Below are 16,780 nucleotides of genomic sequence, written 5' to 3'. Positions count from 1 at the left end.
AGGTCTATCCATATTGCCACACTGTATGAGTCCTCTGATGTATCCTCCCTCAGTACAGCAGTGAGATACTCTTTTGCCCGTAATGCAACTTCCCCACCACGTTTACATCCCCTTCTAATCAGACCAAAAGCATCTAAATCCTGGTACATTCAGCCAAGTCCCCATAATTGCAATAATGTCATGGTTCCAAGTATTAACCAAAGCTCTAATCTCATCTACCTTGCCTATTATACTTGTCACATTGAAACTCCTGCATTTCAGATCACTTCCTCTGTTCTTTTCAGCAGCTTTCCCCTGCCTGTTCTTGTGCTTCGTCATGTTTGCCTTGGTTTCTACCTCTTCCTCAATTTCAGCATCTACTTCCCTCCTCCCATGTCCCGCCACACTACTTTAAACCCTTCTAATCACTCTACCAGTAGCCATGCCAGTAGTTCACTCCTGGTCCTGTCCAGGCATAACCCATCCAATTTGTAAAGGTGCAACCTTCCCCATAACCTGCCCCAATGCCCCACGAATCTGAAACTCTCCCCCTCAGACCAACTTTTCAGCCATGTGTTCATCTTATATATCTTTCCGTTTCTACTCTTGACTAGCTCATGGCACTGGTAGTAAGCCTGAGACAACTACCTTTGAGGCCCAACATTTCAACTTTCGTCTTAGTTCTTTACATTCTGTTTTTAGGTCCTTATACCTTTTTAAATAAAACTACATTGTTTGAATCAACCTGTACCAAGACCACTACCAGTTTGCCCTCCCCCTCCAGAATTGAAAATGTGTTGCTGGAAAAGCGCAGCAGGTCAGGCAGCATCCAGGGAACAGGAGAATCGACGTTTCGGGCATAAGCCCTTCTTCTCCTTCTTCATCCTTCTAAACTCCAGTGAATACAGGTGAAATAGAACCCAACTTTCCTCATAGAACAGCCTAGCCATTCTCAGTATCAGGATAGTGAACTGCCACTGTACTCCTTCAGAGGAGTAATTCCCAGTGCTTACCTGTCTCCATTGGAGGGCTTTGTTTCAAGTTTTGGCTTTTTCTTTGGAGCTTCATTTTGAATACTAGTTGACGACGACTTATGGCTGTAAACAAAAAGATATGTTTAAATTATAAAGAAATTCTATTTGTTGACGGTAAAACAGAAGTAGTAAAAGACAATAAAAACAGTTCTGAAGCATCAAGCTAAAAAAACTGAATTCAGTGAACTGAATTCAATATAAACCCTATAAAACTTAATTGAAATACATTGAAACATTAGATATAGGGGCAGGAACAATACTAAGCAAGGAATCTCACTGCATGGAAAAGCAGATTCAAATATCCTACTTTATATCCCATTCACAGTACAGCTATAAATCTAGATTAGTTATTAAGCTCGAAGTAAACAATTTAGATTTTAATCACAGCAAATATCTCACCTCTTGATGCCTATTTAAAGCCAATTGTCAATCAAGGGGATCAAAATTCAAAAGGTTTAAACAGGGATTCAAATCCTAGATCAATGTGTTCTGGGTAAATCAAGTTAATTTAGAGCCAGAATCATGGAGTACAGAAACAGATCTTTCGGTCATACCAGTCCATGCCGACTATAATCCCAAACTAAACTAGTTCCACCTGCCTGCGCCTTGGCCCCTATCCCAAACATTTTTTATTCACGTACTTACAAATCAAAAATGAATAAAATCTTTTACGGAAATGTTATGACTAAGAGATCTAGAAGCAAATCTAGAAATAAGCCATCTCTGAAGCAACTGCAAGATCCAGGCTACTCAGTCTACCACTTTAGAATTTATCAGATTGAGCCGGATATCCATTTTCAAGGTTTTATTTTAAGATTATGTTCAAACTCCATTTTTTTTTTCGGGGGTGAGGGCAGGGGGAAAGAGAGAAACAGTATTTCCCTCTACCACATTTGTAATACCTACCCTCTTCCTATGAATCCTACATATCAAATTAAGATCAAGACGCACAGGAGACAGAAACTATAGATACTTGGGACGCTAGCATCACAGCTACTAAAGTGGCATATTATCATCAGTAACAAACAACAAATTGCAAACAGGAAAAGATCTGTAGCCACTGTCAAACTCATCTTTTTTGTACATAAACATTTGAGGCTGTACGTATTTTCCCATTAACACCACTCAAGTTAGGATTTAGATTTCAACACTGTCTACTTCTGTTTTGATAAATAAGGAGTGAAGATGAAAGTATAATATTCTCTTTGTCAGCCACTGATAAATCCATTTTTCCTACCAGTCTAATTACATTGTATCCAAGTAGGAAAAGATAATTTGTTGGCCTCCACATCTTTCCAGAGTTAATTACCGTTATCACATCTAGCCTCTTCTTTATATTTATTCTATTCCAGCTTGTGGTGAGCATGGTTGAGTGGGTGGTTATATGCCACAGGAACAGAATCAAAATTGATTGAATACATCATCTCACTTCCAAAATGCATTATTATTTTGCAACCAACACTAATCTACATTAATTCATCATTTTGTAGATTGCCTATGGCAGTGGTCAGTATAACAAAAAAAATTGTTCACAATACTGTACAAACTATGTAGATTCCCTAGGAGCAGGCAGCATACAGCCTGACACCTGTGTAGTGTCCTTCAACAAGTGGTAGCAGTCTAAAACACAACCTGCCAATGAAAAATTTACAAACCTACACAGCATCATTGCCCAAAGAAATTTCAACCCCCTCGCAGTGATGGGCGCTAGTAAAATAAAGTTATTATAGCGTTAAGGAAATATTTGTATTTTCGGGTTTAGATTCTTTGAATATGGTGATAGATATCTAAATTGTACTGTACAAAATAGCTACGAAGACAGACTGGTAGGGCAAGGTTGGTTTTTCTTTGAAACAGAGGAGGTGGAGAGATAATTCAACAGAAATGTATAAAATGATAATTATAGCCAAGATAGAATTAATAAGGGTGACCTATAATTATTAGAGAGGATCAAAGATTTAAATCATTGCAATTACTCTTGCAAGTATCATGAGCAGATCCAGAGACCAAAAACAGGAAAGTGGTGCACATTTGGGTAGCTGTGTCAACCAGCACAGACATTATGGACTAACCAGCTTATAATCAGCATTGTAAACATTTAGATTGTTTTGTTAAAGATGACATCTTTTAATAGATACTGGATAACAATTTGATAAAGTAGTTAGAAAAGCAGAAATTTTCTTCATTACCTGACTTATTGAAATAGAAGAGGAAGGAAGATGTGCTGCAGTTAGGCCACTACTCAAGAACCAAAGTGCACTCATGGTCACCTTCAGAAAAATATATAATTGCACTACAAAAAGGAGATTTCTAATGCTACTGCCAGGACTGCAAAGTTGTTGTTAGTAAAAAAAGTGATTGGATAGGCTGGAAATTTTTCTCTTGAGACAGAGAAGGCTGAAGAGAGATTTGATGGAAGTGCTCATGAATACAAGGTGCCTAGATACAGTAGATATAAAGAACCATTTTTTTTTTAATACAAGCGAAAGGATCAGCGAATAGGGGCCATAGATTTAAAGTGACGGGCAAGAGGATCAGAAGGAGAATGAGGAAATGTTTTTGTACCCAGAGAGGCAGGCCCCTGGAACCTAATGCCCAAAATAAGTAGTAGGGACAGAAATCTTCAATTTATTGAACAAAAAAGGTGTCTGGAAAATAGGCTGACTTGTTTGCTTTCCATAAAGATAACAGCCTCCTTCCACATTTAATAAATATTTTAAATATCTGAAAAGGAAGAGTGAGCAGAGATAGGGAGAGGGAGGGCCAGAGCAGAGCGTGAAATTGCTCCTTTGAAGCAGCACAGACAAGATGGGTGAAACGACCTACTTCTGGATTGCGATAATTCTACAATGATATTTTAATGTGTTGGCATATTTTAAAATATTGGGAATAAAGCAATGGTAGTGAAAAAGAATACACAAAAATGCTAGAAATTTCAAAATAAACTGAAAAACAAAACAAATGCTTTACTGGAGGCTGTCATACGTTGCAAGTGCCCACTTACATATGAGCTAAAGTATCATGAAATAGTTACAATACTAATTTGTAATTGTGTAACTTAACCAAATCAAAAAGGTAAGAAATTGGAGCATATTTTATATAATAAGGGTATATTTAATAATAATGCACGCTTGGTACTGGAGGACATAAATCAAAATAGTGGCCTTTACAAATCTGATTTTTCATCCTTCTATTTCAATAGGTGAAAAAGTGAACAAACTTTCAAATGAGCCTGCGTATATTAAATCACACTAATTGCCAAGTGAAACATCAGTACATAAATTTTCCCAGGCTACCGAAGATCGACTCCTGGACTTATTAACAGTGCATGAAGTTTGCGTGTACTATTGGCAATGAGAAGAGCTGAAAAATGCAAAACATTTGCAAGGTACAAAAATGGAAGTTGGCAGAGGTATTGCTGGTATTGACTAGGAAAGAGATTATTCACATGAGATTGGAAGATGATGACTCTGATGCACAGTAAGAGGATAATAAAAGGTTCAGGGATTGCATCTAGCAGTTAGACAGTCTGGTGGTGAGCAAAAAAAGATCAGTGACGTGAGGTGTGAAAAAGACAGCAGTGCTAGAGTGAATCCCAGGAACTGAAGAAATGGTGCAACAAAGGAAACAATATTTCCAGAGTTTGGCAAGACGTCTTGAAAAAAAAGACTTCTTGGAAAGGTTACATGTGATGGCAGAAGCAAAAATGTATTAATTCTGGTATAAATTGGGTAATTAATTAAAAGCTTGCAATACTAAAAATCGCTTTGGCGTCTCCTTTAAGATAATTTTAACTCTTCAAATCTTCCTCAATTGTAAATTTTAAAAATGAAGTAGTCAATAATTTTTTTGAAACCCAAGACATCTGGCAAGTCTATCACCTTAATTCTGAAGGTTTTAAAGAAATACTTCATTGCATAGGTGAGTGGTGGACTGCTTGATAAAGAACACTGACTACTCAGAAGTAAAACAGTGCCACCATTACAGAAAGCGTATATCCTCACAAGAGGGAACTTAAAGTCCTCATAGGTTAGCAAATGCTTAAAACAATCTGGAATCTGCCAAATCTGCCTCTCCCCCACCAACATTACGCCCTGCCCCACTCCAGTTTGAATACCTACCCTATACAAGTATCAGTTGCCCTTGTTATTGTGCTTCATGCTTTAGGAATATGAAGAACTTCCAGCCTATGGGTACTATGCTGACCGGAACCTACTCTTCTTGTTCTTACTGTCTTGGCTGCGCCCAAGCCGTCTCTAACCAGCAGCTCTAAAGCATAAAACATTGAAACAAGGACCAGCTCAGAAATCAACAAATGTACAGATTTCTTCCTTGATAGTCTGTATACAGCAATTCTGTACATAATATTTAGTATTTATGTACTGTTGTTCTTCACATTTTATTATTTAAATCAAATGTTTTTGGTGCTGCTGTGTAATTTGGTGGAGTTAATTCTGTTACTCACCCTTTGAGCTTATACAGCTTCACAGAAATAGCTGTAAAAACAAACACAAATGCTCAAAGCTGAGGCAGTTGTTAAGGATGACAGAAATAAGCCCTACATTGGAGGAAGCCTGAACTGCCACTAAATCACACAGGTGAAATACAGTGTCTATTTGTAAAAGAAAATTAATAAAGTAATTTAGAACAAGTACTTCCATAATGAAGACTAAAATCTATGCAGAATTAAAAGTTGTTGGCTACCTGTACATATACAAACTAGAGATTCACAAGAATTCAAAGTAATTTTTCCTAAGTCCGTTAGAAAACAAACTTCTTCAAAAAGCATGCTTTTGTTTGGTTGTCAAGCAGTGACACAAAATAAGCCTACTGAACTGAGCAAAAGAATTAAATTTTTGCTCAATTACACTCAAAAGAAATACACTGTACAAATGATTATACATGAGGATGGATTCCAGAAAATTTAAGATAAAGCTGAAGGAGTTTAAATAAGATTACAGAGCTTGGCAGCATTTCTTTTGTAGGAAAATCAACATTAAGTATAAAATGGAATTGTAAACTGACTAATTGCCATTTTTAGTACAGGTAAAAATCAATGCAATCCGATTTTAAATGATCAATGACTTTTTAAGAAACTTTATGATCTAAAATAACAGAACGTTAAATACCTGACCTCAGTACTCCATAGAATTTGAAGTTGAATAATTTAACCACCAACTTTACCAACTTGGCTACAGCTCAACAAAATCATTTTTAAACACATTTGAGCTGCATAAAAATTGCCCATCACCTGTGCCCAACATTGCCTGTATCTGCAGTTCCTCAATTCATCTTTTCTGAAACTTTATACATATTTAATTACCACTTGAATTCACAAATCCAGTGCTCTCTTGGCTCGCATCCTATCCTCCATTACACATAAAATGAAGCACATCCAAATCTGCAAAGTTCACATTCAAAGTAACACCAAAACTGGTTCACACACTATTATCGTACTTGCTGACCCAATTTGGCAATGCCTCAATTTAACAATTCTCACGCTTGTTTTTAAATCCCTCCATAGCCTCATCTGAACTTCAATCTGCTCCAGGCGTACAGTTCCAAAAGTTTGCAATTGTGCAGGCAAATCTTTATTTGTGCCTAGAGTTGTCTAGGTGCTCAGCTCTGGAATTCTCTGACAAAAGTTTTATGACTCTTCGCTTTCCTTTAAACCTCTCTTTGACTAGGCTTCTTGTGTGTTTGTGCATCATACATTATCAAACAATGTTCCATCAAGTCCATTGGAACTTTTTATCATTTTGAAAGGTACTGCATATCATGGTTTGCTTTTACATGCTATAGTCATCATAATGAAGGTCATAAGTAATGATAGATCAGTGTTATCTCCTGTAGCACTGTTCTAATAACACATCTTGATTACAGTATCAGAAAAGCAACCATTAATTTCAGAATATATCCTTCAACTTTCTTGTAGTAACCAAGCCTGCAAGTGAAAATTAGTGCTAAATTAAGAACAAATGAGATGATATAGTACACAGTCAAGATTCTTAATGGAGTAGAAAGAAAAGACAATGGCATTCTAACTAACCAGTCTGCACATGGTGCAACAAGTCAAAAGAAGGAAACAATATTTAATATACAAGGTTATCTGGTCTCCCAAATTGTTCAGGTACTTTAATGAGGTAGATGATTATCAAATTCAACACAATTAGGGAGGAGCAACACATTGTGAATCAAACAATTGTTACAGGAATGGAAAAAATAGTCAATAAGGTTTTTTTTGTACACTTCAGTGAAATACAAAAACATTCTTCCAGTCTAGATTCCATAAGTATATAGATGGGTTTTCAACATGAGAAAACATGACAAAAGATAATACAATAAATATTTCCAGATTAACAAGGTGGTCAGGGAGAAAATAGTAAAATTTAAAATAAATCTTACAAATACACGACGGTAAAAAAATTTTGTAACATAACAGCTAAATATTACCTCATTTTCCAAACTCCATGCTGCTGCTCTGGACTTAGGCTGCCAATTCTGAAATATATAGTCAGGTGTTCTTTGTTAACTTTTCCAACAAGGTTATTCATTTAAAACAGAAGTACAAATTCAGTTCTGCAATTTAACATACAGCGATATTTGGTATGCAGATTGTTAAGCGGATCAAATTTCCATACAAATTGTGTGGGATGCATCTGGGGGTGAAGCAGAACATTGGCTTACCTCACATTTATGCAATTCACCACACTGCAAATTTTGGAGGCAGAGCAATTTGAATCCTACACCACTGATACCAGAAGCTCACTTTATTAGCCATGGAGGGGCAGAGATCATGAATCAAAGAGGAAAATAAAAGCTGCCCATCTTAGGGAGGTCAGCTAAGGTTGTTGATTAGAGATGCTAAAATAGTTAAACACCTGGATGGTTTCACTATATGCCAATCCCCTTAATTAAATCGCTCCATTCAAAATATAGAGCTTTAAACTTGTAATCTCTCTCCCCACTCAGGACCCTAGCAATATCAGATACCACAGACAGAGGGGCATCATTTTTGAAGTTGGAACTATACAAATAAGAAAATATCCACTTGGATGAAAACTAAGTTTTGACAGGCAGAAACAAGAGATGACGGTCTTTTGCCCGTAATGTCGATTTTACTGCTCCTCGGATGCTGCCTGAATTGTTGTGCTTTTCCAGCACCACGAATCCAGAATCTGGTTTCCAGCATCTGTGGTCATTGTTTTTACCTGGCAGAAACAAAGCTTAAATTGAGTTTCACTAATTGTGGAGATCTTCCAATTTGCTGGAAAATATTTTTTAGGGTGACTGTGGTGCATTAGGGATGGACAACCAACATGAACCATTCAAGGGGCACCCACAAGAAAGAAAGATACATGTCAACAAGAAATATTTAACAAGGAATATGGGAGAGAAACTTATGGATAATCAATTTTAGCAAAATTCCACTAAATCATAAGTAATAGGAACAGAAGAAGGCTGCTCAGCCAGACAGCCTGCTCCATCATTCAATAGGGTCATGCCTGATCCGACATTCATGTCCATTTTCCTGCCCTCTCCAGATTGCTCTCTATTTGCCGACTGAACAAGAATTCATCTTAGCCTTATAAATACACAGGAATTCTGCCCATACAGCTCTCTGTGGCAACAAGTTCCAAAGACTCTCGCAACCTTCGAAATTCTTCCTCATCCCCACATCAAATTGGGGTCCCTTTATTCTGAAACTATATCCTCTTGTATTACACTCTTCTGTGAGGTGAAACATCCTCTCAGCATTTACCCTGTCAATCCCTTTAAGAATCCTTCACCTCTCATTCTTCGAAACTCTTATAAGTATCGTCCCAAGTTCAGCTTTTATTTAGGAGACAAACTTTCCAAACTGGGTATCAGCTAGGTGAACATTGGAGGCAATCGAGACAATGAAACAATATCTTTTCTTCAATAAGGAAGCTAAAACTGTTCACAGTACTCTTGCACAGTTGCACTAAGACCTATCTTCTCCTTTTCTCCTATGCCCTTGGAGAAATAAAGGTCAACATCCCGTTAGCCTTTCTGATTACATGCTGCATTGTGTGCTAGCTTTCTAATGTTTTGTACACAACTACCAAGTCCCTTTTTGTTGCAGCTTTCTGCAGTTTTTTTCTCCATTTAAATAATATTGCTCTTATGTTCTCCTTTTTAAAATGAAAAACATTGCATTTTTCCACATTATATTCCATTTGCCAACTTTTTTCACATTTAAGCTATCAATTTCTCTCTGTAAACTAGTTGCGCACCTCTCACAATCTACCTGCTTTTGGCATTGCCTGCAAGTTTGGCTACAGTATATTTTCTTCCTTCATCCAAGTTGTTAATACATGTTGAAACAGCTGCTGTCTCAACACTGACCACTGTGGGACTCCACTGGTCACATGTCACCATTGTCCTCACCCGCTGTTTCCTGCCCATTCACCAGTTATCTATTCATACCAATTACTATCTATCTACAACACCATGGGCTCTAAGATACCCTGCCAAACTTTCTTTATTATAGAGTCAGAGATCCCCAACACAGAAAAGGGCCTTTGGCCCACTGCATCCACACAGATCAAGAATAACAATCTAACCACTTTAATCCCGATTTCCAGCACTTGACCCTTGGCCTTGTATGCCTTGACATTGCAAACACAGATCCAAATAATTAATTGCTGAGGTTTTCTGCTTCTATCACCCTTCTAGTCAGCAAGCTCCAGTTTCCCAGCATCTTTGATATCTTCTACTCCATACTTTAAATGTATGCCCCCAGTCATTGATTCTTTCAAAGAGGGAAAAGACTGTTCCTGTCTTCACAACATACACCAGTTGTCATTTATACAACTCAATCGTATCTTCCCTCTACTGCTCTAAGGAAACCAACCCTAATCTGTTCAATCGGTCTTCATAGCAAACTGTTATAGCCCAGGCAACATCCTGGTAAATCTCTTCTCCCTCTCCAGTACAATCATATCCCTTCCAGATCTGCACAAAACACGACGGCCTACCTATGTTTTATACAGTTCCAGCATAACATGTCTGCTCTGTGCCTTAGTAACAAAGCTAAATATCTTCTATGTCTTCTTAACTACTTCATCTTGAAACATAGAGGGACCAGTGTAAATGCACACAGAGGTCACTCGGATTCTCAGTGCCTCCCAGGATCTTACTGTTAATTACTGTTAAATTTGAAAGGGATCAGACAATTTACAAGAATGTTTCTAGGATTAAAGGTTTTGAGCTGTAAGGAAAGGCTATATAGGCTAGGTTTCTTCCCCTTCCCTCTCCCCCCCCCACCCTTCTCCACCCCCTCTCCCCGCCACCCTTAGGTTTAAGGTGAGAAGGGAAAGATTTAAAAACGTACCCAAGGAACAACTTTCTATGCAGAGTGGTACACGTATGGAAAGCACGGCCAGAGGAAGTAGTAGAAGCTCATACAATTACATCATTTAAAAAGATGGGTTCATCAACAGGAACGGTTTAGAGTGATATGGGCCAAATGCTAGCAAATGGGACTAGATTAATTTAGGCTATCTGGTCGTCATGGATGAGTTAGACCAAAAGGCCCGTTTCCGTGCTGAACATGCTACGACTATGTATTCCCTTATCTTGTTTGTCCTGTCCAAGTGCATCACCTTATTTATTTGGATTGAAGTTCAATTATCACTGATCAGTCTGAAGAAGGGTCATTGGGCCTGAAACATGAATTCTGCTTTCTCTCACAGATGCTGCCAGACCTGCTGAGCTTTTCCAGCAATTTCTGTTTAGGTGTCTCATTTCAAGGGTCCATAATTTCTTTTATTTTTACATTCTAGTCTAAATTACCCCTCAATCATCATCCTCCATGTCCTCCCACTCAGCTAAATGGAGTCAATTTGCCAAATTTCCTTAATGGCCCATTGGCCATTAGTCTCTCATTTAGGTCTTCATCAAAAGCCTTCCTGAAATTCAAGTAGACTACAATCAAAGATGCTGCCCTCATCTAAACACCTGGTCACTTCTGAAAATTTCAAAAGCAGTTCACTAATGACAATGTTCTTCAGGGAAAGAACCTAGAGGGCATAGGTTTAGGGTGAGAAGGGAAAGATATAAAGAGTCCTAAGGGGCAACGTTTTCACACAGAGGGTGGTACGTGTATGGAAAGAGCTGCCAGAGGAAGTGGTGGAGGTTGGTATAATTGCAACATTTAAGAGGCATTTGGATGGGTACATGAATAGGAAGCGTTTGGATGGATATGGGCCAGACGCTGGCAGGTGGGACTAAATTGGGTTGGGATATCTGGTCGGCATGGACGGGTTGGACCGAAGGGTTTGTTTCCATGCTGTACACCTCTAGGACACTCTACTACCCTCGGAAACAGACGATCAAGCCACGTTGTTGTATCAATCACTACCAAGTCACAACAAAGAAATGAACTGAACAGACTATGTGGCAACAAAGATGACAATGGCAGAACAGCCCTGTCAACCCTGCAAAGTGCTCCTCACTAACATCTGGGGGCTAGTGCCAAAATTAGGAGAGCTGTCTCTCAGAGTCATCAAGCTATAGACAGTTATACTCTCAAAATCATAACTTACACAATGTGTCAGACAGAACTCATTTTTCTTGGCAATGTCCTGGCCAGTAGCAAAGGTAGGAGAGTTGTCCTGAGTTCAGACTCCAAGTAGTCTCATGGCTTCAGGTTAAATTGGAGCGTGGAAACCACCAGGTGATTACACATACGGTCTTCCCTTGCAGATGAAGCATGTTGAACAACAGTTGAAAGCAACACAGGGTGCCAAGGGTGAAAAATGTATTCTTTGTGGAGTATTTCAAATATCCATCAAGCTGGGTGGGATCTAAAGGACTTTGTTTCCTGGGTTTACAAGATGCAGTGCAGAAATTCACCAAAGCTCCAAGAGCACTTTCTCAACAGCCGACCATTTCCATCAAGAAGGGTGATGGGGACCTAAATACATGAGAAAACCACAACTTGCAAGTTCCTCTCCAAGCGATTTACCATCTGAACTTGAAAATATACCATTCCTTCAGTGACCTAGGTCAAACTTCTGGGTCAACCTACAGCACAGACTGAAATGATTCAAGAAGGTGGTTCACCACCACCTTCTCAAGGGCAACTAGGCACGGACAATTAATGGTGGCTGACCAGCAATGCCACATCTGATGAGTGATTAAAAAGAATGTTGTTCAAACAGATCTTCTCTTCAACAAAACCAAGCTGACTGTTCTCGATTAAATCACTGCCTCTCCAAAGGCAGATTAACTCTGTCCCTCAGAAGTGCTTCCAATAGGTTTCTGTACCACTGAGGTGGCAAACCTACCAATGTGAAGTTTCCAGGTTTATTCCTTGCTCCTTTCTTGAATTACAGTACCACACTGGCTATCTCCATCACCTCTACTACGGCCAGGGCAGTTCAAAATTCTTTCAATCACCCTTGCTAATTTCTCCTTTGTTTCACTCAACAATCCTGGATATCTTTCACCTGGCCCTGGAGATTTATCTACTTTTAAGCCTGCCAAACCACATGGAACCTCCTGTCTGACTATGTTGGTTGCTTCAAGTGCATTACAAAATTGCAACATTAAAAATCTTTATAATGGGCATTGAACTTGGCAGGGAAATGGGATCCAGCAAGGAAAGATGAATGACCAAATTGAGAAGATATTATGCAAGAATTCCATTATAAAACATTATATTAACAAAGTCTCAAGATTTGGCTGAAATTTATAATTTCAAAGCATGCTCAAAAGGTGCAAAAAGAACAATAAAAACAAGGAACCTAAAATGACAAAAAAAAACTGTCCTTGACATGAATGTAAGATACCTACACACCATTTGTTTTTACAAGAAATCAATAACAAACTCACTTGTGACGACTAGTACTATGGTGATGTTTAGAGAGATCTTTTTCTGGTAATGAAGTTGAAGACGAAGAGGAGTGAGAGCCCAAGTTCTTTCTCTGTTCTTTTGTTTTCTGCAGAACACGTTTATATGAAAGTGTACAGAGCCAACAAAGTAGTTTTCCATCAACCTACAAATAAAATCAAAGCTTGGCAAAACGGGCTGACAGAATTGTTTTGATGATATGCATTAATCTGCTTAGAAAATATAATCTCTGATATATCTTAGCTGCCAATAAATTCAAACTTCACTGACAAGAATACTTGCTGCAGAATTTGCAAAAAGCAGTTTTGGCAAGTGAAATTTTGATTTAGCTTTGGCATCTTCACACAGATTTTGGTTCTTCATTTGAATGTGCAGGAACTCCCAAGTTACTTCACCTGTGCAGTCCTTGCACCAAAATGAAGTGTGATTAATTTTTCTAGAAAGCAAAATGGACAAAATTCTCAGGAATGAATGAGCTACAGATTATTCAGATTTTAAACTTCTATCTTTGTTTATTGATCCAAAAAAAATGAAACCAATGGTCATTCACCTCTTAATACACGGTCCTAAAAATACCTTAAGTAGCAGACTCTAAAAGTTTGGAAAAAAACCCTGTCATACACAGTTACTTTCAAGTCAACTGTCACAATCAGCTGCAATACCTTTCCTTAACTTTCCTCCCAATTCATTTGGCAAAGCTTTCAAACTTCAAGGCGAACTCAAATGTCAATGGTGGTGAGAAGGAGGGATGTGAATGGTTAAACTGAAATATGCATTATTTACACACACACACACACACACACACACACACACACACAGAGAGAAACTGAAGATAATTGAAGGGACCTAACAAGTTTATAAATCAATATATGGCATAAAAACTCTAGTGATTAAGTTGCAGTGTGTAACTTCCTCCCAGATAAGTGTAACTACAGATTTTTCATTTGTTTCCATTCAACCTTAGTCTTTGTATGAATTTAGGAACAGGAATAGGCCATCAGCTCCTTCAGAGCTGAAAATGTGTTGCTGGAAGTGTGCAGCAGGTCAGGCAGCATCCAAAGAACAGGAGAATCGACGTTTCGGGCACAAGCCCTTCTTCAGGAAGAAGGGCTTATGCCCGAAACGTCGATTCTCATGTTCTTTGGATGCTGCCTGACCTGCTGCACACCTCACTTTCTCCATCAGCATCTGCAGTCCTCACTTTCTCCATCAGCTCCTTCAGCCTTTTCAACATTGAACGAGATCATGGCTGATCTTTGTCTAATGCCATAAACCTGCCTATAGCCTATATCACTTAACACCTTTGCGTCTAACAAATTTTTATGAATCTTGGATTTAAAATTAACAACTGACTGATCACCGACTGCTAATTATGGGAGAGAGTTTCAAACCTCTTCTATACTTTGCATCTGCAAGTGCTTCTTAACATCTCTCCCTAATTTTTAGTTTAATATTTTTATGCCTTGCAGTTGAAAAATCTCCAACCACTGGAAATAGTTTACCTGTATCTACCACGTCTTTTCCTCAACCCTTACTATGCACAGAGGCCATTCAGCCCAGCGAATCTGCACCAACCATTCAAACAGCATCCCAGGCAGAACAATCTGATCATTGTAGCCCCACATTTACCATGACTAATCCACCTAGCAGCACATCCCTGGACTGTGGGAGGAAACCAGAGCACCCAGCGGAAACCCATGCAGTCACAGGGAGAACGTGCAAACTCCACACAGACAGTCGGCCAAGGGAGGATTCAAACCCAGGTCCTCAGTGTTACGAGGCAGCAGTGCTAACCACTGTGCTACTTGATGGCTTGATTATCTTGAAGACTTTGGTCAGATCACCCCTTAACCTACTAATTGAAAGAGGAAACCGGTTTAATTTTTATTATCTCTCCTCATAACTTAATACCTTAAGTTCCAGTACCATTCATGTAAATGTACGATGCACTCCCTGCAAAGCCAAGATAGCCTTACTAAGATGTGGTACTCACATCTGTTCACATTATTCCACATGGAGGCAACCAGGGTTTCATACAACTTCTGCATTCTTGTACCTCAATCCTCCATATATAGAGGCCAACATTCCATTAGCTTTCTTGATTGTTGTCTGCACCTGTTGTGATATTTTAATGATCCAAGCACCTAAAACCCCACATCGCTTTGGACAACCAATGTATTTAACTTTATATCACCTAAGTAGTATGTTTTCTACTCCAAAACATAAAACCTTACACTTGCTTGCACTGAACCCCATCAGCCATAGTTTTGCCCATTCGCCTGGTCTATCAATATCCCTTAGTAATTTTATGCATCTACACAGTCTACAATATGGAACAGGCTCAAGAGGCTGAATGGTCAACTCCTATTACTATGTATTCTTATGTACAATACCATCTAACATTGGATCAGCAGCAAATTTGGACATGATTTATTATGCCATTAACAACCAATTGAGGCCCTAATACAGATCCTGGAGACACATCACTGGTCACACTCTGGCAATTTGAGTATCTACTCATGATTCCTACATTCTCTAGCCTGCTCCTAATTTAATTTCCTATTTATCAAATACCTTCTGGAAATCCATTTCAGCAGTGGGTGTTGACAGTGAGAGCCAGGGGACACCCATAAGGTAAATTTAAATATTAAAGAATTCCATCCTGAAATTGGTGGAATAAAGGCTGAGCAGGAGCGGAAGTGGACATGGGGACAGCTGGATGAGTGAACTAAATATATTCGGGCAGTCTCCCACCGGTCCTCCTCTAACAAAAAAAAAGACTCCGTGTGCAGGGTTGGGGAGGCTTCTTTTTTCCCTCCCAAATTCTTTTGGCAATTTAGAATCAAGGGAATGGAAGGTAGGACAGTTGTACGCGCCTCATGCAGGATGTGGGAGATAAGGGTCACCATTACTGTGCCTGCGGACTTCACCTGCGAGAAGTGGACCCAACTCCAGCTTCTCAGACAGAGGGGGAACTGGAGCTGAAGCTGAATGGACCCATTCAAGATGGAGGATGGGGAAACTTTCTGGCTGTAACAGCTGAGGGGGAGACTAGCACTACAGTGAACCTGCACAGTTACTGCCTTTGCTATCTGAATTTACATATCACTGGACATCGACGTATCAGGGAAAATTAACAAAGTGAAATTCACAACTGATCTTGGAGTAACTGTTTGGGCGAAGTCACAGCACAGAAAAAGATAAGTGGATAGTTTTAAGTGTGACCTATAGAAATTCTGCAGTAGTGGGTTCTTTCTTGATTATTTGTTTTTGTTTTTTGAGATAGGTCTCTTGATTAAACTTAAAATATAAGCCATAACTATTAATTTAACATGGAGCAGCGCTTTGTAGAGGAATAAGACTGTGTGGGTCTGTAGATTGTGAAGGAACAAAACGGCCTTTAGTAGAGTGATATGCACTTCTTTGAGGAGAAAGTGAGGTCTGCAGATGCTGGAGATCAGAGCTGAAAATGTGTTGCTGGAAAAGCGCAAGAAGGGCTTATGCCCGAAACATCGATTCTCCTGTTCCTTGGATGCTGCCTGACCTGCTGCACTTTTCCAGCAACACATTTTCAGCTCTGATATGCACTTCTTGTCAGATGTGGGAGTTTAAGGAGAGTTTACGGGTTACTGTGGATTATATCTGCAATAAATGCTGTTGGTTGCAAATCCTATGGATCGGTTGGAGAGTCAGAGGCAATGAGGAATTTGCAACAGCAACGGTACATGATAGATGGCAGTTCTAGGAAGGGGGAAGTCGCAGATACAACACCGCCCCCAAATCCATCCAAGACCGCCTGCTGCACACCTGCCCAGCACAGCCCCCAAACCCATCCAACACCGCCCCCCACCCACTCCCAAACCCGTCCAACACCGCCCCCAAACCC

General features: G+C 39.2%; 1 protein-coding gene across 6 annotated transcripts in view; it reads right to left on the bottom strand.

Annotated features, from left to right (window-relative positions):
- The window catches only part of fam76b (family with sequence similarity 76 member B), an 89,535-nt gene that overhangs the window by 31,934 nt on the left and 40,821 nt on the right, over positions 1 to 16,780 (bottom strand). For all 6 annotated transcript variants that reach the window (XM_043691479.1, XM_043691476.1, XM_043691477.1 and 3 more), the window contains 3 exons: positions 12,876 to 13,039; positions 7,467 to 7,514; positions 993 to 1,076 (listed from right to left, as the gene is read on the bottom strand). In XM_043691479.1, coding sequence (XP_043547414.1) covers positions 993 to 1,076; positions 7,467 to 7,514; positions 12,876 to 13,039 — 296 coding nt within the window. The remainder of the gene's footprint in view (positions 1 to 992; positions 1,077 to 7,466; positions 7,515 to 12,875; positions 13,040 to 16,780) is intronic.

Source organism: Chiloscyllium plagiosum, chromosome 6 (assembly GCF_004010195.1).
Source record: "Chiloscyllium plagiosum isolate BGI_BamShark_2017 chromosome 6, ASM401019v2, whole genome shotgun sequence".
Taxonomy (NCBI): domain Eukaryota; kingdom Metazoa; phylum Chordata; class Chondrichthyes; order Orectolobiformes; family Hemiscylliidae; genus Chiloscyllium; species Chiloscyllium plagiosum.
The sequence above is the reverse complement of the archived record's forward strand: the minus strand, read 5'-3'. Positions and strand labels throughout refer to the sequence as shown.